General features: G+C 44.0%; 1 protein-coding gene across 1 annotated transcript in view; it reads right to left on the minus strand.

The window, feature by feature from the left end:
- Window positions 1-12327: 12327 nt before the first annotated feature.
- Window positions 12328-24573, minus strand: part of LOC130403476 (uncharacterized) — a 51551-nt gene continuing 39305 nt past the window's right edge. Inside the window, exons 5-8 of the mRNA XM_056607888.1 lie at window positions 15067-15137; window positions 14782-14960; window positions 14261-14602; window positions 12328-14176 (exon numbers count right to left, since the gene is read on the minus strand). Coding sequence (XP_056463863.1) covers window positions 14579-14602; window positions 14782-14960; window positions 15067-15137 — 274 coding nt within the window. The 3' untranslated portion in view covers window positions 12328-14176; window positions 14261-14578. The remainder of the gene's footprint in view (window positions 14177-14260; window positions 14603-14781; window positions 14961-15066; window positions 15138-24573) is intronic.

Here is a 24573-nt window from a genome sequence, read left to right on the forward strand (position 1 = left end):
ATGACTGTCACAACTACCATGAGCAAAGAGAAAAAACATTTGTTTATAGTGTAGGCAACAGTAGCCTATTCCTCATAGCTCTCAGGCTGTGAGGAAATCAACATCCCGCGATCGCAGCTCCTTTCATGTGAACGCGCACAGAGCGCAAAGCTCAGAGCCGGACAATGACCACCGTCGTCATACCATACTCTGACCGGGGCTTTAGGTTTTGTTGAGCCGAATTATGAACACAGAGCCTGGAAATGTTGAGCCTCCGTCATAGTAAAGCCCTCAGGTCTACTCTGCATGCATTAACTGTGGCTTAACATCAACTGCACTGAAGTCATCATAACTTCATAAGTTCTCATTTTCAAATTATTATGAATACTATTATTGTTATTTGAAGCCGTGTCAGTCTTGACGGTGGGTGGTGTGGTTCTCTGTGTCTGCTAGTGTCTATAATACAGTAATATTTTTGTCGACATTATCAAACGGAAGAACTTTTATTATGAAGAGCACATGGCAACGAAGCACACTAGCCAGTAAGAGGACCCGCCCACCGGCGGAAACCAGATATTGAGTGGTAAATTCGTTTCGCTTAGTAAGAACCAAAAAACGAATAAACAAACTGAAATTTTTATTTTCGTTTTTTTGACCAAACGAATAAACAAACCGAAATTCTGATTTTCGTTTTCTTGTCAAAACGAAAAAAAGAAAAAACGGCTTGTTTTCTGGTTTCAATGAGCAACGTACCTTGCTCATTGAGCAAGGTACGTTTTATTACTCTGTTTTCTGGGAATAATCGACGCGAGCAGAAACCAGAAAACAAGCAGTTTTTTCGTTTTTTCATGTACCAATAAATCGATATGGTCCCTGAAGACCCTCTCCCTCCAAATCCTGCCATTTGCATGGTCCTCCAGCAGTGCCTGCAGTGCCATGGTGCAGCATTACGCACGGGGCTCACCGCTGTATTTAAAGGGTTACGGCAGTGGAGGCTTCTCCATTGAGGAGAGGGAGGAAGATCCTCCCTAACATTGTTGAGAATAAAAAAAATGTAGATTGACTACTGTGATGAATTAATTGCCCTTAAATATGACTACTTTAAGGCCTTTGAATATATAACGTTTGTTTCCCTGGGTAAAGGGACATTAGCTATCCCTATCGCCTATTGACAATTACTTCAGGGAGGAAGGTCCTCCCTCAGCCTCCGTTGACTCCCATTCATTTCCCAAAAGTACTGGTGGCCGGTGAATAACATGGGTTTCAATGGGAGAGAGGAGGAAAGTCCTCCTCTGAGTGGGTGTGACCTTAAGGCGTCTGATTCGCGCAAAAATCTATTCGGGCTGCGCTATGAACCAATAAGCAGGATCCCTGGCCGGTGAGCAGTGTTACCAGATTGGGCAGATTTCCCACCCAATTGGGCTACTTTTAACTACGTTAGGCTGGAAAAATTATCATTGGGTGGTGAATCTGCCCAATCTGACAACGCTGTCGATAACAAACCCACTCTGCCTGCAGTGCCGTTCAGTCTAAAGGCCGATATATGCTCTGTTTTAGACGTAACGCGTAAGCACGTAAGATACATAACCCCCCCTTGCGCGGTAAAATATCCCCCCTTACGTGCTTAAGTGCGTCGCCCAAAATTCCTGACTATGGGACTAAAACACTACGGCCCTACACAGCTCGCAAAGACTGTGATTGGCCAGCTAACCACATCCTTTCAGTTCTTCTCGTATCCTTTTCCTCCTTCGCAATATAATCTTTTGCTTTTCAATGCTTATCAGCTCCAGCTCCCTCAACTGTCTTCGACTCAACCTTAACATCGTTCAGAGTGTGGAAAAAGACCGCTAACCTAAACTTAGCTACTGCTACTCTCGTCGAAAATACTGGTAGTGCATAAATATAAACAAGCCAGCTATTTCCACTTCCACGCCCACAGATTCGTTCGTTGCTCCCCCTACTGTTCTGGCGGAGAATCCCCTTGCAACACGCGCAATCCTTAAGGAACCTTAAAGGAACCGTAAATCAAAACTTGTCTAAAACAAGTCCCTTGTGTAAATTACGTGCTTACGTCTCTGCGTCTAAAACGACCCTAAATCGGCCTTAGGGCCACGTTTATACGTAGCAGGGTATTTATAGAAACTAATATTTCCCCCCCTCCGTTTTCAAAAATAACATTGTGCACACAACGTCGTTTACATCAAAACGCATAAATACGCCGTAGAGCGCCATTATAACTATGTCAAACCTATGGGCGGCAGTGTAGGGAGAAGGATAAAGCCATGCAAGCCAATCAGAATCCTCAGAATCAACAACAACGAATAACACGAGCGTCTTCCTGTAACAAACAAACTGTAAACATAGGGCGCTCATATGACGTTAGGCATTTCCTGGCGCATAATGTGACGCTTCAGAACCTAAAACCCCGTTTCTACCCGTTGACACGACAATGCATAACCAGCGTTTTCAGAAATCTCCACTTTGGCCGGAGTTTTTAGAAATGATCGTTTTCTGTGATAAAAACAGCGTTTTCGTGTAAATGAGAGGCCAAACCGCGTGGAAAAAACGGGGCCTAAGAGACGCAAAGCAGGTGAAATCATCTGAAGGATAACGAGATTCTAACATTTGAAAATAAAGTGTACAATGGGAACATTGGAAACAGGACATTGTTAATGTTTAATTACAAAGCATTCCATTCATTGAGTTACAGTGTTAAGTTAGCGACCAAAGAAAAAAATCAAGATCACCAAAAGTAATGGCAACGTCAGTATTGTGGTTGCTACATGGATTGCTAGGTACTCATGGCTTACTGGTAGCATTACTAGCAATCAACTGTATTGATATATATATATATATATATATATATACACACACAATAAATCCTGTTAAGCAGGTTTCCATTTACTTCCTATAGAAACAACTTTGGTGTTGCGCACAGTACAAGCAATATTTATCATTAAAATTGTTTGCTATTTATTTATTTTTATTTATTATTTATTTAGGCCTCGGAAGACACATTGAGGATCAAGATCCTCATTTTCCATGGTGCCGAGGGTACAACAGGAGTTGATACATTGGAAAGAAAATAGAAAATAAATATTAAATAAATATGCATATAAAATACAGTAAAATACAATGGTTGGGTCAAGAGTAACAATCATTGCAGGAGAAGGCAGGTGTACATATGATAAGACTTGTGAATTCCCTAAGTGAAATAAATGAGCACAACCTTAGTGATTTTTGGACCTCATTCCAAATGAAGGGTGCCTTAAAACAGAAGGCTGTCTTCCCCAGTTTTGTGTTGGCATGTGGCAGATTCAATGTAAGCAAGCTTTGGGAGCGTGTATTGACGGTGTTACGGTTCCAGCTTATGAGAGAGGTGAGATATGGTGGCATTATCCCAATGATTGTTTTATAAATTAAAATTTTCCAGTGAAAATCCCTTCTTTCAGACAGGGCTGGCCAGCCAACCTTGTTATACAAAGTGCAGTGGTGTGTGCCATAGCGGTCTCCTGTTATAAAACGTAGGGCAGAATGGTACACAGCATCCAGGGTTTTTAGGGTGCTGAGGGATGCATTGCCATAGATTACATCACCATAATCTAAAACCGATATAAAAACAGACTCAATAATACGTTTTCTGGCTGTAAAGGTAAAACAGCATCTATTTCTGTATAAAAAACCCAATTTGATCCTAAGCTTTTTAGTGAGTTGTTTCACATGTGGTTTAAAATCAAGCTTCTCATCTACCCAAATGCCTAGGTACTTGTAGCTGGTGACCCTTTCTAGAGTGGTACCATTTGTAGAGCAGAGTTTTAAGCTGTTAAAATCAGTGCTTCTAGCTTTAGTAAAAAGGATCCATTTGGTTTTTGCACAGTTAAGAACAAGTTTCAGGTCACTTAACTGCTTCTCTAGTATGTGGAAGGAGAGCTGCAATGAATCTATGGCAGAGTCAATGTTTGAGGCACTACAGTACAGAACTGTGTCATCCGCATAAAGATGAACTTGACAAAATGGAGCGAGTGTGGAGGCAATTTCATTGATATAAATAATAAAAAGTAAAGGCCCAAGGACAGAGCCTTGGGGTACCCCCTTGTCAATATCTAAAAAAGGCGATATTATTTTGCCCACCTTTACACATTGGTAGCGACCAGTCAGATAACTTTTAAACCACTGAAGGCTCATATGGTCAAAGCCCATAAGTGACAATTTGTTTAAAAGCAGGTGGTGGTCCACAGTGTCAAAGGCCTTTGAGAGGTCCACAAATAGTGCAGCACAATGTTGCTTATTGTCCAAGGCAGCAATGACATCATTCACCACAAGGGAGGCTGCAGAAATAGTGCTATGTCGGGCTCTAAAACCTGATTGAGATGGACTCAGGAAAGAGGATATTGATAAAAATGATTTTAGCTGGGAATTAATAAGGGATTCAAGAATTGGTCTCTCTGGTAGAGAGACCAATTCTTGGTCTCTAAACCATGAAAACATGGTTTATGTCCCCATCTCCACCAGACAGTTCCGATGCACAGCATACAGGCAGGTTGTCCGCTGGGCGGACGGAGTTCCAGGCAGGGACATCAGGAAAGCCATACCTTCATGTGTTGTTGCAGCAAAAAGGAGGAAGTTTGCAAGAGAAAGACGAGCATATAAAGGTTTCCAAATGCCCCGTTTGGAAGACAATGACTAAATTCATAGTGAAAAACTGTACTGGTAAAATGTATTGGATTCGATTTATTTGTCATTGCACAAGCAATTCAATGCACTCACACACTGGAGTCGTTAGAAAATAAGAAAGGTAGCATAATAAATAGTCCACAAATATATTCTCATCATCTCATTCACTGATGTTGTCATCATACACTATACCATCAACTCAGTTCCATTGTAACTAATAAACGAACTAAAGAGTACCGATACGCGTTTTCTCCCAATTTCTTTCACGTATGTTTTATTACATGTTAAAACGCAAGTGTCGCGCGAGATGGAGGCTGACTGCCTCATCCTTGGCAACCTTCTGGAGGGAAGTGGTGAGGGGGGGCGGGGCAGCACAAGACAAGACAGCACTGCTTTCTTGTAGGGCCTGTGGTGATCTAGAGTATTCCTCTACCAGAGAGACCATAAGATTTGTTGCATATCCTTGAGGAGAGAAATGTTAAGAACACAATCAGGAACATGATTGACTGACATAAAAAGATATTGAGAAACTAAGTGAAACTACTAACCGTAAGATGGTTTCTCCTTGATGGGGTGGACTACCCAGCCACCTTTCTGAAACCGTGAATAGCGAACAGCGTAGCGTGCCTCCTCAATGGTTCGAGCTTCGAGAAATGTAGGTCCGCCAAGAGAAGTCTGTAGCAGACAATTACCTAGAACATTAGGTGAAAAACGTACACATGCATATTCTCGCCTTTGCAAATTGCATTATGTCAGCACTTTGAAGTGGGCTATAGACCGTATTTCACATAAGTTCAGGCACTGACTGATATAACCATACTAACTGGTGTACCGACTACTTGTATACAAGGAACCATGTGATTTCACTGTAGATTTTGAGAAAATTACATTTGAAAAACGTACACATGCATATTCGCGCCTTTGCAAATTGCATTATGTCAGGACTTTGAAGTGGGCTATAGACCGAATTTCACATAAGTTCAGGCACTGACTGATATGACCATACTAACTGGTGTACCGACTACTTGTATACAAGGAACCATGTGATTTTACTGTATAGATTTTGAGAAAATTACATTTGAAAAACGTACACATGCATATTCTCGCCTTTGCAAATTGCATTATGTCAGCACTTTGAAGTGGGCTATAGACCGAATTTCACATAAGTTTAGGCACTGGTTTAGAGAAAATGTCATTTGAAAAACGTACACATGCATATTCTCCCCTTTGCAAATTGCATTATGTCAGCACTTTGAAGTGGGCTATAGACCGAATTTCACATAAGTTCAGGCACTGACTGATATGACCATATTAACCAGTCTGCTGACTACTTGTACACAAGGAACCATTTGATTTTACTGTATAGATTTCGAGAAAATGTCATTTGAAAAACGTACACATGCATATTCTGCTGGCCAATGGAGTCGAAGGTCCGCACTGGCGGCCAACTTGCCACAGTCAGCTGCTCACCCATAACACTGTGTTGACTTGGTAGTGGTACATGTACTTTTTAAATAACCATAACCACCTTGCTACATTTTCAAACGGTTTGTTTTGTTATAAACGTCAGAGATGTAGTTACGGCACTGTATACTTGATACTGATGAATAATTATGTTAGATTCTTAAAAAGTTGAAATGTTCTAAAATAGGTACAATATTATAACCACGTTAATAAGGTTTGTAAGAAACCAAACCGTTGGTAAACCGGTTGAAAATGTAGCAAGTTATGGTTATTTAAAAAGTACATGTACCACTACCAACACAATGTTATGGGTGAGCAGCTGACTGGCGAGATATCCGCAAGTGCGGACATTCTAGACGCCGCCGTAAGACAGCTAGTGTTCTATATATCTACTGTGGTAACTCGGTTCGGTAGAGGGGCTCAAAGTAAGGACCAGGCAGGGAATGAGGGTCCAAAGCTTCAAACGGCGGTTTATTTTACTCGGTAAACAATAGCCACACAAGCGCACGCTGTACATCAAAGACGGGGGGTTGCTCGAGACGTGGTCCACGTGTCCGCCGTGCGGCTCACTCCACGGTGTCTTGATCCTCTGGGTCGTCCTATCTTCCACTCGACTGGCCTCCTTCTGTCGGTCGTGGCCTCCTTTTAACACCTGGGTGTCTCCTGCCCAGGTGTTCCTCGTTTCCCCGATTGCGGCTCTCGGGAGGTCGGGATTTGTCGCCGGCTGTTGGCCACCGGCGGTATATCCTGGCCTCGACTCTCCCGAACAGGGGGCGTGGCACCGGGGGAATGCCACACTACGCACGTAGGTGAAGGGTTTTATTTTGAAAACGTTGCGAGATACCACCCAAAGGATGTTTAGAGTAAAGGCCCACGAAGATTTTGTATGACGGCTGGCTTAACCGCGGATGAACGAATAGCGGCTCACTTGACCGCAGTTAACAGAGCTAGCTGAAAAATCTGCCCGCCTAACCTTGACAAATTGCACCCAGCTTCGGAGGATCCCTTTGTCCTTCGGGAAGCAATGGACCCTATGTCCACTTTTGCTGGAGTTGTTACACCCACCACAAATACAGTAGTAAACCATTTTATCTACTTATATATTCTCTCTCTCTCTCTCTCTCTCTTTCTCTCTTTCTCTCTCTCTCTCTCTCTCTCTCTCTCTCATGTTATGCTATGCTATCCCTCACTATCTATCTATGTTATGTTATGCTATGCTATCCCTCACCATCTATCTATCTATCTATCTATCTATCTATCTATCTATCTATCTATCTATCTATCTATCTATCTATCTATATATATTCTATCTATGTATTTACTTATATAATCTGACACTGTCACTCTCTCACTAGCGGCTTCGGCTGTCGTCCAAAAGCGGAGTACCTTACGTGACGTCATGCAATGCATTGTGAGAGAAATAAGAATCATCGCTAACCTGTGGCTAATAACCACTAATATATGACCTACTTTTCCTTATATTTATTTTTTGTGATACCCTACAACATCAAATACAATGGATAATTGTTTAAATGTTTATTACCAACTAGAAAATTGCCAGAAAATAAAAACCTGCACATGGGCTTTAAAGTGTTGCAGCAGCAGTAGTGGCATTTGAAACCCACTACTTCCGAATCCAAATTGACAACATAGCATGTAGGATCCCTTCCCAGCAGATGTGGCGTCAATCCACCTATTGTCCTTAACTAGGGAGATGTGAAAGAAAACAAAATCACAATATTAAAACTTGGGCGACTCACTTCTGTCTTAACCGTTGCTCAAAATCACAATTCTCTTCATAATCCTACCCGATTGCCCTTCACTCTCTATTTAAATTAAAATTAAACCTTTTATTCTACCTAAGCCTTTAGTGTTATCCACATTTTGATTCACTACTATACCCAACCCTAACCCTCTATGCTGTCCTTATCTAGTTTATTCAACACTGAATTGATACATTGTTTCCATTTACTAATCAACCATATTGTTTTATCTGAAGTATGCTCTCAGTATCGCCTTGTGTTTTCCATCACTCTGATTAGGAGAGGATTCTCCCCTACCCCGGCGGCCCAGACACACACACGAGAACAGGCTCACACACACATCCTTTCTTATTTCATTTTACTTATCTATTTTAAATGACATTTGTCATTGTGGATAACCTGAATTAGAAATTTGGGTAACGTTCTATCGTACTTATTGTCGATTGTTTTTTCTAAATTATAAGATCACTTTTAATAAATTGTCTATTACTATCGTAATCTCAAAGGAAATATTTTATTTCTGTTGTTATCCTGGCACCTAGACCTCGTCAGGTCCAAGCACCAAAACCACATCCACCTATCCACCGCGCTCCCGCAGAGTCAATGGGCTGGGTCAGCTCCTCTTTTGATGAGTGCAACTGTGTTTGCCATGGCGCCATTGAATCCCTTGACTCCTGTGGAATGTGGTGTGCAGACAACTTTTAACGCTAATTGCTCATGTTTTGGAGTATAGATAATTATTCCTAATACCTGTGATCACCATGTAACTTGCTCAGGGACACATCAACACTCAGCTAGGAGGTGATGGGGATCGAACTAGCAACCTCTCGGTTACAAGACAACTCCTCTACCTCCTGAGCTAAACCGACCCCCAGCCTCCTCTCCGCTGATTTATTACCTCTGCGTCGGTCCACGTCCACCCTTTTTGCTTTCTTTACATTCCTCTCCCTTCTCCAAACACCTTCTCCCTCTGATCCAACCCGTTGTCTCACCAGTGCTCTGTGTACCAAGATGTAATGATCTATACAACATGGCGCTCCGACGCGATGGAGAGTCTCCAAGAACCACAGAATCACCAATCCCAGTGGTGGTTCTACGTTTTCTCTAAAACAGTGGACATAGGTTACATTCAGGAACCAATTACAGAGTACATCCAAGCGCACAAATAATCTATTCAGTACAATTCAAATTCAATCTCTCTCTCACTCTCTCTCTTACTCACTCACTCACATATACACCTTAAAATAAGAATTCTCAGATTGTCATCCTTGGAGCTGTCATAGATATTAACTGCGTGTGTCCCGAGAATCCTAAAGTTTTGGTGAATTTTCCTGCCATGGGGAGGTGAGAGGCATATTTTGAACCCAAGCAAGTGTAAGTGGCTCCAGTGTCAGCCATCATTGGCGTGCCTCTATCATTTATCAGAACCTGCAGTATTGGTTCCTCATCAGCTTTTTTTCGATTGCTACAAGCTGACCCTCGCCCTGTGGATTCTCGGGGCACCCCTAGTATCCCTGACCCATAATGGGACCCTGTTGTCCCTGGTTGTAGTTTCCTTGATCTTGCTTCCCCTTATAGCCGTTGCCCTGTCCTTGCTGTGGTGGAAAAGGGTTAATCGAACAATCTTTCTTAATATGTCCTTCCTGGTTGCACCCAAAACATATTAAAGGACCTCTGCGTTGTCCTTGGAATCCCTGCTGTTGATTGTTTTTATACTGTCCTTGGGGCCCATTGTTGTGATTCTGCTTGTTCCCAATCATTGGGTTCCCATTATTATGTGTGTGTATATTTAAGGCAGGTGGAGTGGGTGACCATTGGCTCTCAAGCTGTTGTACTGGGGGGGGGAACGCCTGTTGAGGAGGTTGGGTTTGTGGTGCGCCCTGCTTAGGGATGGGAATCGAGAACCGGTTCTTGCTCAGAACCGGTGCCGAGTCAACCGATTCCTTGGAATCATTAGCATGCCTGCTTAACAATTCCGCTTATCGGTTCCGGTCGCGGCAAATGCGTCATGACGTCACACACACGCTGCTTTATTTTGGTTCAGAACGCAGCAAACATGGCGCCGCCGAGGAAGAAGCGCATTGTGCGTTCACTCCAAACGCGACGGGGCGACAAGATCCCATACAAAGTGAACGTAGAGACGCGTATCTGGCGAATTTTTCGCGAGAGAAAACCAGCGACAATATTTCAACTTTGACGCGAAGTTCGCGTGATGACAGCCAATCAGAGTTCAACAGCGTGAGAACTGAGTGACATGTGTAACGTAACAGCCAATCAGCGTTCAACCGTCAAACTCAGTGCAGTGCGGTCCGGGTTGAACTGCAGCATGGAGGAGAAAGGGATTGTTGCCGTTTGCGACTCCCGGAGCTCTATATATAATAGTATACAATATAATTGTATATATAATATCACGGCCAACAGCTCTGTGCGCCTCCAGATGGCCGTATAGGGATTGGGCTTCTCGGGGTTTGTTTACCGGCGTTGCTATGGTTTCCGGTCATTTGTTTATGTCAGTTGAATTTTGTTACAAGTTGAAATCAAATGAGCACTTTTAGTATTCCAAAAGGGACAAGCTCTTACCTGACTGTTTTCAGTCTGTTTTAGTTTTATGGCACATAATGATGGCATTTGGGCTTAAAAAGCCAAACATTTTTTTGTCTAGACCAATTGATTTGAAAATGTACAATTTCCTAATAGACACACTTCTGATCAGATATTAAAGAGACTTAATACAAACAAACACATTTGTACTTATTTTCTCACCCAATGAGAATCGATAAGAGAATCGATAAGGAATCGGATCGATAAGCAGAATCGGAATCAGAATCGGAATCGTGAAATTCTTAACAATTCCCATCCCTAGCCCTGCTGGACGGCTTGCAGTATTGTATCAACCAGCTCTGAAACAACCGCCTGTTTTTTCTTCTCTTTTTCTCTCCTTGTGAGTTCTTCCAACTGAAGCTGAAATAGCTTCCTCTGCACCTCTTTGCTTTGTTCCTGTATTTTATGTTCATTTTGCCGATATTTGTCCACTGCATGAACCACATGGTCGCTGAAATCTCTGAGATTTATTTGTAACCAGTCCAACCACATCATCTAGTTTAGCCTAGATTGGGCTAGGTAGTATCTCTATCACAAAGTTTCTGAACATGACCAAAAACACAGGATGGGTCTCAGGATCCTCATCCGTCTCCATGCGCCATCTGTCCACTTGGGCCTGCAGGTAGGATGCAGGATTCTCTGTGTCGTTGATAGGAGGCCTCTCATGTTTTTATGATCGATGTGGGTCGGGAACTCCCTTCTGAGTGTGGCCCACATCGCTACTCTGTAATAATCTAGTGTAGTCCCATCATACATTCCGTCCATTATATCCAACCCTCCATTCCTCAGTACAGACTCCATCTTAGATAACCCCAATACTCTTGCCAACAGAGCTTTCAGGTCCCCCACTGCCATTAGCTTTCCCACTGTGAGTTCCTCAAATGTTCTAACCCATTTTGACGCCCCATTATGTATGTTAGGGAATTTAGAAAAGACTCCCTCCAAGTCCTGTGAACTCCACGGTTGATAGTAGGCCTGTTGTCCTTTGACTAGAATAGGAAAATTTCCTGGGAGGGTGTCGGGTGTCTTTTTTCCCCTTTGTAATCTCCTTAGTTTCCCCTGTAACTCGAGTGCTTGGGGGCTTTGTGGTGCTTTACTGCAGCCAGGTTCCTCTGCCCCTTGTTTCCCACTCCTGTCTTTCGTTCCGCTTCTTTAATTTCCTCTTAGCATTCTTAGTCATGTGTTTTACATATGGTTGTGATGGCCCTTCGCCAATTTGCTCATTGTCATCCTTCTCCTCTTCTTCCTCGTGCTCATTATCACCTTTCCCATCTTCATTCCCGTTTTCACTCTCACTAGAACTAGTGTCAGCATTGCTGCACTCTTCCCTTGCTTTCCTAATCCCCTCATAACAGTCCATGTGTATGGCTGCGCCCCTCCTCCCCTGTGTGTTACATTGATTATCTTCTTCATCTAGTGTGACTTCCCCTTTAAATTCTACCATGCCTGTTACCAGTGGATATATTTGTGTTGGTTTGTACGGTGGTGGCTCAACCTTCAGAGGCAAAGGTTGAGCATATTTTTCCTTTGTCATTATCTTTCTGGCCACTCGTTGTAATGTGCGCCACCTCTCTCCCTCCTCTTCGAACAAAGCTAGCACTAACTTTTACCTGTCCCTCTTCTCTAAGGCCTTTTTTCCACTTCTGTTAGGTTTGTAGTTCCTTATTACTACCTCCATGTCCCTACACATTATTGGATCAAAAGTCCCTCCCGCGGGCCATATTGTGCCTGATTTTACTGTCCGCTTCTCCCATTTCTCAGAAATTATTTTTATCTAATTTCTGAGGAGTGGATTGTCTCTACTCAAAAACACAAAAAAAGATCGGAATTAGAAATTCCCCCCGCATGGAGAAGGAACTGCAGTTCAACTGGTCCAAGCAAAGAATTGAAAATTCACTATAGTCGGCATCCCAAGGAGGCTCTTCTCAAATAAAAATGAATTCATCGACGGCAATGAATTCCAACCCAACTCTTCTGGGATACTTTCAGACATCCAACAGAGGGTTGTTCCACAAAGCCGGTTTTATCACATGACCGGGTAAGTTAACCCAGGGTTTGCGGCAACCCTAGGTTTTCCGTTCCAAAAGGAACACAGTATGTCAGTTGCTATAGAAACATATGCTCTGAATCAAAGCTGGTCGGAGCAGGTTTTGCGCAGGTTAAGTTTAAAGATAACCCGGTTTTGCTCAGGGTATTTAAACCCGCGTTCACCACTGCTTTTACGTGATCACAATGGCATGCCCTTTTGACGAGAGGCCGGTTGATATCGGAGCGCAAATAATTTGTGCAATTCACAGAGAGAGATTAATTAGACCACGGCTCGACATAGTCCTTTCCGGAGGACTTTTTGCTGGAGAGATATCGTTTTTCACATGATTCTTTGCTATATTTAAATAACCTTCTCCAACTCTACATTGCAAATGTTACCAATCGTGGATCTGCCCTCAGTTCACAGCTCTCACAGCTTTTTATACAGTGTAGGAGATGCTGAGCACATAGGCAAAGCCACGGTCTGCCGCTCAGTACGTAAAGTTTGTCTTGCGCTGAAGCGGTTGTTGCGTAACTTCCTAATTTTTCTAGGCCATAAACCCACGAGACGCAAGAAAATGGAGTTTCACCAACTTGCAGGTCAGCATTATCTACTTTACGTGTTCCCAAATGGCACCGAAATTATCCTTGTTGACTTTTCATCTGGGTGTTGTATTTCAGGATTTCCAAATGTAATTGGGTGCATTGATGGCACACAAGTGCCCATACTGGCCCCATCTATAAATGAGGCTGATTATGTGAACAGGAAAGGCTATCACAGTATAAATGTTCAGGTAAGTGTACACTGCCTATATTGGCTATTTCCAATACCTCCATGGCTTGTTAATCGCTGTCGATCTTTTTTCTTTATCACTAGATGATATGTGATGCTTCCCACATGATCACCAATGTAGAGGCAAAGTGGCCTGGTTCAGTCCACGATGCCAGGATGTATCGTGAATCCAATTTGAGCCGTAAATTTCAAGAGGGTGCGTTGCATTCTGAACATATCATAGACCTAATATAATTGTGCTTGTGCAAGATAGCTCGAAGTTTGTATTTGATCGCAGGGCAATTCGATGGGTGAATTCTAGGAGATTGAGGGTATCCATGCCTCCCGACGCTCATCACTCCGTACCCTAATCCCGCTCCTGGACCATAGACGACATTAAACCGGGCACACAGCAGGACCTGCGTTAAAATTGAAAATACATTCGGGATATTGAAGTCCAGATTTCAATGCCTACGTGGACTAAGAGTTTGTCCGGAACGGGCATGCAACATAATTGTTGCATGCGCCGTCCTCCACAATATAGCCACCCTGCGCAAAGAGATGCCTCCCTCCTTTGACCCGTTCCTCGAGGAGGAACACATTCCGCAAATGGATTCAAGGGCTGGACAAAGGATGCGGGACCACATTTGCCAAAATGATTTCAATAAAAAAAAAAAAAACACCAAACACTGTTTTTATCCATCATTTTTATTCTTTATTTGCTGAGGGAGGAAAAATAATATAATTAGGCATTGAATAGCAATATCATGTCCGAGTTGAATTTCTGCCCAACCTCCTTTTTTACCTCTATCAGCAGCTTTGTGTACTCCATTTGCAAATCAGCCTAAGCGATTTCCCGCTGAAGATGAAGACGATATAATTCTTTAGTCGTCAACTGAATTAGAGGAAAATATTGTTTTAACATTCAAGCGACGTACTTGGCCAATAAAGTAAGTGAGTAGCCTAGGATATGTCTTACATGCTGATATTGCGACCCTGATGTACCCGCCGCTTCCTCGACCACAGTCTGTTAAGAGACAAGTGAGTTTTAGAACACAGTTAGTTTAGTTTAATCGTCAATAATGACTTGGAACTGGCAAGAAAAAGCTAGGCCTATACCTCAGTTCTTTCAGACCCATCCATGGCAATATTTTCATCGGCCTCCTGTAATACAAAGAGCCATTATAGGCCTATTGGCTGAGTATTTTGAGATGCGCTTGCAACAGAAATGATAAAAAAAAAAACAGGCCTACCGGACTTACATAAACTTGAGGATGTTCATTCGTAGCCGGCTCGTTTAAAAGCAATACTCCGTCTTGATCTGTGAAGTTTATTAATTAGTCACGTTTTGGAATAGAGCCACATATACAGCAGGCATACAACAAACATGGGGTTTTCTACCCAGCTACAAAATAACATTTGGAACATTTGCGCTGTGACACACACACACGGCTTGCATGTGTTCAAAGACATACAAAAAATAAAATACAAAAAACCTACATTTAACCAGTGGGTTGACAGTGGACGGAGATGGCCCCGGACTCTCTGAGGAGGTACCTCCAGGTATCCCTCCATGCCAGGGCGCCCTGCATTAATGCTTAGAGCAAGCTCCTCAACCGGGTTGAAGGTAATTGGAGGGCCCGATCCAGTCTGCCGACTGTCAGGCCTCTTACGGTTGGCTTTAAAAATAAAATAAAATACAGGAGGAGTGACAAATAGGCCTATGATATGACAATTTTAATGCCGGACTGACAAATATGTAGGACGATGGTGGGAAAAGCTTACCAGCTTGTACAACGTTTTTGTATTTCCTTTTTACTTGTTCCAAAGTTCGTTTGGGGGCCGTCGGATTACATCTTTATAGATAACAGATTATGGAATGTAAAGAAAGCTTAACTGAGATAGGCAATGAATAGATTCATAGTTCAAATATTTAGGATAGTGCTTTTACCATGACACTTACGAATTTACGCGGTCAGCTATCCTCTGCCAGGCTTTATTTCTCATTATGGCAGATGCTTTAGTGTTGCATTTCCTCATTATCACTCCCTTTTCCTCATCGTAACTCTCCAGGAGAACCTGGAGGTCGAGATCAGAGAAATATGCGGCCCGTTTCGCCATATTGATCGGTATTTCCATGATCCATACATCACGTCTTTATAGGTTTGTCGTGAACGCGCACAACCCTGTGTTAACCCACCCCGACTTGATTGAACTAATGCATAACCGGTGCTGTGGAACCGAAAACTCTGGGTTGGTCGTGCTGAAGTTCTTCAAGGAAAGTGGCAAATCCGGGATAGCTTTTAAGAGTTACTTTATTTGGTAAAGTATTTCGGTATGGTAAACTAATGCTACGGAGCAAAAGGAGGTGGAAGCGTGTCTTGCACGTGCTGAGCGTCTCCTAGCTGATCATAAACATTAACCCTTGTCTAATCGCTGCCGAGAGATTCTGGCGAGCTCCTCGCTCGATGTTTACTGTTATGCTAGTGGTCCGCATGGCCCGGAAGGAGTGGGCGGAGCTGGTGTGACGTATTACCCTCGGCTTCCTTACTTCTGTGGTGCTGCCTTCTGTGGATGGAGCAGCTATTGCAGCCTTCAGTAAGGTCTTGCTCCCCTTGTGGCTATGTATAGTATTTACAGCTTATATGTTTGGTCCTGCTTCCTAGGGTCTATGCGTGGGTTTGTCAGGTTCTTAAAATATGTAACAGTGGAGGTATGTTCTGTATTATAATCTGCATAGTAATCTATCAAATCATGTGCAGAATATGTGCATAGTGTATCTGACATATATGGATTGGAAACCCGTCTCTTCCATGCTGTTCTCTTCATGTGGTAACAGTTGGACCAAGGGGTCATGCCCGGTCTCTACAGATTCATCTGTTCACATAGAAAGTGAATGGAAAGAGGCAAACGACATTTTGCCGTTCATGTATGCTGTTAACTGAAGTAACCTTCATGTGATAAATTTGCTATGTTGAATGTTAAAGTTCTATGAAGTAGAGCATTATTGTAAGGTTCAATGCATAATGAGTTTTCTCTTGTTCTGACATTGCTTCCACCCAGCGGATTTCACCATTGCCCTTCTGAAAGCATTACCATCCCTCTTCCCATCACCAACACCACCACCACAACGTCTCGGAGGAGCCAGTGAAGCACTAATTCATGTCCTTGAGGTGAGAACTAGGTTGTGTTGGGCAAAATAACCTGCTGAGCACATCACATGTACATTATAAATATAGCTAACTCCCACCCTAGCTTGAGGAGCACAACACATGGCAGTCACGTTACAATATAGTCAAACTTTTAACACATAACACACACATGATAACATAGTCAGGTCGAGGCCAGAGCTAAGGCCCCATTTCTCCGCCAGGCAAATGGTAAACACTCAGACAATGCACTGTTTCATCCTCAGAACGGGAGGGCCACAAACAGGAGACTCTTTGAGGCGCTCCCCCATCAGGAAGAACACGAGAAGATACACTAGGGCCTGAGAGCCAAGGTCACGCAAAGACACACAGAACCACATACGTCTCAAACGCACACACCTCACCAAGAGGAAGATACAGCATAAGAGTGTGTCACACAGAGACTCTGCACCTTCTTCTGAAGCAGACCTTCCACGGAGGCGAAGCTCTGGACGAACCATCAGCGCTGATTAGGGACTTAGACATATTCGATTTCTCACGCTTTATGACTCTGTATAACCGTTGCCACTTTACTTAATAAATCCAAGGTCCTCGTGCCGACAGACTTTATTACCTCTCCGTCTCATTTCATCTGGTCCAGTAACTAGACAGACCGTTTTTCCCAACAATTTGGTGACCTCCGACGTGATTTTTTCTGAATTGAACACGCAACTGGGAAACGAGAGACGGAGAGCGGCACGACCTCGAGACCCCGGAGCACCGGACCGATTCCTGCAGTCTCACCTCGCGCGCGCCCAACAAAAGGTAGGCAGAACCTGTTGATAAAATCCAAACTCTGCATAGTTATATAGGAACCACATTAGGAGGTGAGACTGTGAGAGCGGTTCGCTACGGGATATCTCGTGGGGACGAATAGAACTGCATCCCAGCATTGCCCCATAAACCCGATTGACCCTGAACGCGTGACAAATCGAATATCGGCTCGTTGCATGGTGAAAGAATACCCTCGAGACCATAGGGCCTATAATAATCGGTCATAGTGATACAAGACTACCGATGGCCTAGTAATAAATGCCTGGGCCAAGAATGGAACCCGGAGGGATGCCTGGGCCGCGGGTGGAACCCAGAGGGAATGAGAAGAAAAAACTAGGGCCTATAATAATCGGTCATAGTGATACAAGACTACCGATGGCCTAGTAATAAATGCCTGGGCCAAAAGTGGAACCCGGAGGGATGCCTGGGCCGCGGGTGGAACCCAGAGGGAATGAGAAGAAAAAACTAGGGCCTATAATAATCGGTCATAGTGATACAAGACTACCGATGGCCTAGTAATAAATGCCTGGGCCAAAAGTGGAACCCGGAGGGATGCCTGGGCCGCGGGTGGAACCCAGAGGGAATGAGAAGAAAAAACTAGGGCCTATAAGAATCGGTCATAGTGATACAAGACTACCGATGGCCAAGTAATGAATGTGTATTAAATAATTCTATGTGGTAAGAAGGTTAGAGTCCTTTATCAGGGTTAGAGTCCCTTCGCAGAGGAAAACAGTATGCCTGGGGCACGAGTGACACACAGAGAGACAGTGTGTGTATGCGCGAGAGAGAGAGCGACGGAGTGGCTGTGTGTGTGTGTGTGTGTGTGTGTGTGTGTGTGTGTGTGTAAGAGGCCCAGAGAGAGAGAGAGAGAGAGAAGAGAACGAGCGTATTTGTGGGCCGGCGAAATATAGAAATAAATCAATCAATGATAACCCGGCTATGTGTGCAACGCTTGCTTGCTTTGTTATGCTCAACGCTATTTTGCCGTGTCTGATGTGTGCGTCTGCGAGAGACAGAATGAGAGAAGTCTGTTGATATGTCTCCGTGTGTGCGTTTAGAGGAGACAGAGTCAGAAAGGCTGTGTGCGTCTCTGTGCGCGTGTACGCAAGAGGTGATGTTTCTGTGTGTGCGTTTGGAGGAGACAGAATGAGAAAGGTCTGTTTAGGTGTGTGTGTGTGTGTGTGTGTGTGTATGTGTGTGTGTGTGTTTGTGTGAGAGGGAGCGAGAGAGATAGCAAGGAGAGCTAAAGTCGGAGGACGATCGAGAGGGACCATTTGCCCTCTAGACAGTTGGAGGTAGCGATAGAGTGCGTGTTTTTCTAACAATGAACGGTTGTTTCAGGACCACGAGAAGGGGCTCTATGGTTTTCAGGCCCAGAGTGTAATCCCCTTTCCCATATGTGTAGTCCTCCCATTTGAGGTCCCCGTCCACCATATTTGAAGTCCTCTACTCCACCTCATGTTGTAGTTCCCCTCCCTAAAATTGTATGGAAGTTAGAACCTGTGAGGGTGTTTTGGTTCGGCCTGACGAGGCCTGTACCAATTTCGGTGGTCAGCTTCTAGTTTTGTGTATATAGAAATTTGGAAAGGGGGAGCAGTATTAAGTTATATATAATAAAGTGAAAAGTTATTTGTGAATGAAGGGACAGAAGGATCTTTTTGTGTGTGAGAGATAGTTATTAGGCCTTGTTCCATGATGGAGAGTTGAGGATGTTGCATTCCAGGCTTATCTGTTAACGGTCCTAGCTGCTGCTTGACCCTAAGGGGAGTGAGGAAGGGTGAGAGAGAGAGAGAACACATTTCCCCCCCCCATTTGTCGAGCTACACCATTCAGGCAGTACAGAGAGACACACTAACACACAGTACAGAGAAAGGAAATAGAGTGTGTTCAACTGAAAGCGTGTGGTGGCCATACGCCATAAAATACCACATATCCAAGGAATGCAGGTAGAGCTCTGTTGAGTTTTCAGGCTTTGATAAATTTGTAGTTCCCTGTCTGCCATGTTTGAAGTTCCTTGTAGTCTCTGTCCGTAGGTTTCACCTGAACAACCCCTCTGCTGGCCGAGAAAAGGAACTACCCATGGTTTCTCTCACACCCAGCCCCCAGAGCACACTCGCTTTCAAGGCGTTATGGCCGCACCCAACGTGGGAGGGAGACACAGAGAGAGAGAGAGAAGCCACATTCCACCCTTATCTGTTGTCTTGCACCAAACAGCACCCCGTACTGAGGAGGGAGAGAGAGCGTGTTCTCCCGAAGGAGGGAGAGAGAAACAGGGAGACACACAGTGGATATTCACATTATGGCTAATTTGTTTTAGTTTTAGTTTTGTTTTTTGTCTTCCTAGGACAACAGTTATCATTCATGATGATGAACATCGAAGTTCATGAGGAGGTTATAAGGACAATAACGTTGATACTTTAATAGGACAACAGTGATGCTAATCTAATGCAATTGGACTAAAGAAGGTGTTGCTATTAACTAAGTGATTCATATTATTTTCACACAGGAAAGAATAATTGAATAAATATGGATATGATAAAGATGAGGATAATAATTAAAAAATATATATATATACATAAAGTAAAAACGTAATCTTGATAAACTGTACAAGTAGGACTACACCTATTAAAATATGGGGTGTATCTCTTTGGTCAAGGATGACAGGTGGATTGATGCCACATCTGCTGGGAAGGGATCCTACATGCTATGTTGTCAAATTGGATTCGGAAGTAGTGGGTTTACCTTTCAAATGCCACTACTGCTGCTGCAACACTTTAATAATTTTAACTCTGATAAATTACCTTTTGTTTTATAGTTTCCCTGATGTGTATCCAATACGCACACACTTGGCTGCATAGGGCAGATGGGGCTGAAGACTTTGTCTCCATCCCTCCACTTTGCGATCTATACTACCATATGGGTGGGGGTTGATTGTATTCCAGGTATGGCATCCTGCAGCGAGCCAGTATGGAAGGCTGGTTAGCCAACGACGGGTAAGATCCCACCTTGACACCCGGGACGACCTAAGGCAGGCACAGTCACGATTACTTGGCAGAGTCGCTGTGGGCACTGGCTCACTTGATCATGAAGTGACGAGCTGCAACAATCATGGGAAGTGCCGGGTGGGGTGTAGGGTGGAGGAGAAACAGGAGTCAGATATGTCAGCTCTGGCAGCAGAGGTGGTCTTGGAACGGGGCATGTCGCGTTTTATTTTATTTTTACCTTTGTGGTATAGAAGGCCACTAACGCATGTACGTTTTTTCGGTTTAGTGCATGACTTTGGAACAGCGTGGTTTCAGGCTGCTGATGGTAAACCCACCCATATTGGGCTTTGGTTTTGGACATACTGGTTTCGATTTCCCTTCCCAAAAGATTGGCTTTAATTTGCTGATGGTTAAGGTTAGACGTTTCGACGTTGGTTGCACCAACGGCGTTCTTAGATTTGCTTATCATTTAATGCGCATGGTTTTGACCATTGCGCAAGGGGGGAGGTATTGAGGAGAATTAAAAAAAAAAATAATAATAATAATAATAATAATTAGAAAACAAGGTTTTTCTTCACCATACTTGCAAACAATGATTGACATCCAGCTAAATGAGTGTGAAATACAGTGTTCAACAGATGGGTAGAAGCAGTCCCATCAAAAGACCAAAGTGCGACTACAGTAATCAAGTTTCTGACTGGAGAAGTCAAGGCAAGGTTTGGACTTCCGTCAGAAATAAGCTCAGACAAAACGTTTATTCAGAGAACACTCAAACAAGTGATTCAACATTTGCATGTCAAATAAAGACTAGATTACGCCCCAATCCTCAACCACAAGGTATGGTGGAAAGAGTGAATGGGACGCTCAAGACAAAAATTAACAACATTTGTGCAGGCACTAAATTGAATTGATGCACTACCACTGACACTAATGAGTTATCGCATGAAAACTAACAGAACGACGCATCTAACCCTGCATGAAATGCTTAAGGGTCGACCCATGCCTTCACTTAACATTCAAGGGTCCCAAAAGGGACTTCCATTAGAATAATTAGAAATAGGATTAAGGAAAATATGTTTGAACATCTAACTGTTGTACATAAGTTTGTAATTCCAGCAAGAGGAACACAAAGTTCCAGGGCCAGAGGAGGAGCCAGATGCAGACACGCCCGGAGCCGACCAACTACCCAAGGATGATGCAATCAGATTTCGGCAGGGTTTGAATCAGTCCTGTTTTGGTGGTCCACTATTAACAAAAATGTTGTTTGGATAAATAGTATATACTATAATCAGCAACGTTTTGTCAATTTTTCCACGGATAAGGTCAAGGGACTATATAGATATAGATATGCTATTGGCAGAGCAAGGAGGGGTGTGTGGGATGATAAAGACGACATGTTGTACTTTTATCCCCAATAACACAGCACCGGATGGGTCGGTGGCCAGGGTGCTGGCAGGGTTACAGTCCCTCAGATTAGATTTGGCAGAGAGAATTCCGGCATTAATGACCCCTTCACAGGATGGATGGAGAGCCCAATGAGCGATGGGCGCTACAGGTGCAGCAGGTGCCATCCAAGCTTACCTGGGGATCGAGAGTTTGGACGAGGGACCACCAGAGGGGCCCGACCTGATCCGGCTGGAGAACATGGAACAGACCCCTGCCCCACTGTCCAAGAGCCCCCCACGCAATGCAGCGCGCCAATACATGAAGATCACCTGACCCCCCCCCCCCCCCCCCCCCCCTCCCTTCCCCATCCCAGCCACTACAAGCAAACCCCACCACCACACCCCCCTCCCCCCCCGCCTGTGACGTACTAGTAACCTCTCCAGGTGGGCTGCCCCATTCCCGTCCCCGCCAACGGCACCACCCCCCTCCCACCTGATGCACCCACGTCGCCCGGACCAGGGATCTGCGTTCCGGCACCAGGGGCTGCGGCCCGTTCCCTTAAGGCTTGAGGGCGCCCCTGGCTGTATTCGCTTCTGTACGCTTCACTGTTTTTAGCCGCTCCCATATCTATGCCCGCGTCTACGCAACCGACGCCGGGAACGTAAATGTTGTTGTGTATATCGCTGTCCCACTAGATGGAGCTCGGGGATACACACGGGCGAGATTCCAGGGGCCTTGATTGCCCGTTTATCAGATGAGGTCCTGAGCGCAGTTGAATAAAAGGGTCTAATGCTCAGGTGGCGCCTTGCGTCCACCTGCCCGTGATGACGCTCAGGGCTATTCCGTGGTTTCAGTTGTTCCCGTGCCCCGTGCCTACCCTGGATACCCCATGCGTGTGATTGCTTATTGTTACACGACCAGCTAAACTCCTCCTCACATCCTTAGTGTGTGGTCACCTAGGGATGGGTTGAGGGGGATTGCCATTCGTTATCTACCTCATATCTTTCTATTATTATTACTATTATTTAGGGACACGTTTCATGGTTGCATTTCTTTCCTGTGATTGTTATTGTGTAGTATTTGTGTGATTGTTGCATTTTTGTTTATTGTTTACTGTTTGTTTTATTGTTGCATTTCGTTGTTATTATTAGGGTTTGGTGTTAGCTTTGTTGTTGGTTGTTGTTGTTTTTTGGTATCGTTTGATATTTGTTTTTTGTATTATTGTATGCTTGTGGTATGTTTGTTTTTTGTGTATTACCTGCTGCCACTTTACTTGGTATTGTCTGTTCGCGATGTAAGGCCGGGTTGGATGCCACCCCCTAGGTGGGGTGTGTATGGCATACCCATGTCTGAAGCATGGGTGGCGTTTCTCCCACGTGGTTCCCCATACACCAGGTCCAGCGAGTTGTTTTAGTCCCATGCTCATGGATGTTTGTTTTTATGATCATTTTGCCTTCTTTCTGTTATTTCTAAGAGTGTTATGATGATAGTCCCGCGCTGAAGTCCTATCCCTCGTACCCCTAATGAGTAAAAGTCGTCTTGCGACGACTTGAGGGGGATATGTTGGGCAAAATAACCTGCTGAGCACATCACATGTACATTATAAATATAGCTAACTCCCACCCTAGCTTGAGGAGCACAACACATGGCAGTCACGTTACAATATAGTCAAACTTTTAACACATAACACACACATGATAACATAGTCAGGTCGAGGCCAGAGCTAAGGCCCCATTTCTCCGCCAGGCAAATGGTAAACACTCAGACAATGCACTGTTTCATCCTCAGAACGGGAGGGCCACAAACAGGAGACTCTTTGAGGCGCTCCCCCATCAGGAAGAACACGAGAAGATACACTAGGGCCTGAGAGCCAAGGTCACGCAAAGACACACAGAACCACATACGTCTCAAACGCACACACCTCACCAAGAGGAAGATACAGCATAAGAGTGTGTCACACAGAGACTCTGCACCTTCTTCTGAAGCAGACCTTCCACGGAGGCGAAGCTCTGGACGAACCATCAGCGCTGATTAGGGACTTAGACATATTCGATTTCTCACGCTTTATGACTCTGTATAACCGTTGCCACTTTACTTAATAAATCCAAGGTCCTCGTGCCGACAGACTTTATTACCTCTCCGTCTCATTTCATCTGGTCCAGTAACTAGACAGACCGTTTTTCCCAACAGTTGTGTAGTGTCCACATTGTTTATACTCTTTTATGCTCCCCATCCTGACATTTTTCACATTTGGTCAACCTGTAGGAAAATGAGGATCCCAACAAGTACCTTGAGAAACGCCAACTGTCCTCCCCAGTCTTTCTATACGACGGCAGTACCTGCATTCTCGCAATTGGCAACTACCCTGTGAGTACCCTGGAAGAAGTCTTCAATGGTATGCTTACATTGATGGCCTACTACTACACCCTTCACTTGACATATCCAAAGTTTGTTTCCACACTTCTGTCTGTAATTCAGACTGAGGTGCTTCATGATGCAATTCATGATAGGGATGCCACAACGGCGTACAAGAAGGCTATGAATGAATGGAAGTCGTTTGTTAAGAAGTAGATCAAGCCATGCTTAAATTTCTGCTGTAATATCATAATACAGAAAAACATTGGTTGTTCATAAAAATGTTGCTTCTTCAAAAATATTTGTTCCCTTTGTAATAGTGGTGGGGGAAAAATCGATTCACTTCAGTATCGCGATATTTTGCGTTCGCAATTATATCGATACAGTAGCGCAAAGTATTGCGATATTTAATTATATAATTATGTGTTTTACTTTCGGATTTTCTCTGACTTTACTCTGATAATATTACATTTCCATATTACAACCACAAGGTGGCGCTTGTTGCGGTGCTTTGATGACGTGCATTAAACAACAAATTAGGTGGTGCTTTGTTACCTTGCATTCAACAAAATGGCTACGGTGTAGGTCTGGGAATAACTTCAGGC

The sequence above is a fragment of the Gadus chalcogrammus genome, chromosome 1, assembly GCF_026213295.1.
Source record: "Gadus chalcogrammus isolate NIFS_2021 chromosome 1, NIFS_Gcha_1.0, whole genome shotgun sequence".
NCBI classification, from domain to species: Eukaryota; Metazoa; Chordata; class Actinopteri; order Gadiformes; family Gadidae; genus Gadus; species Gadus chalcogrammus.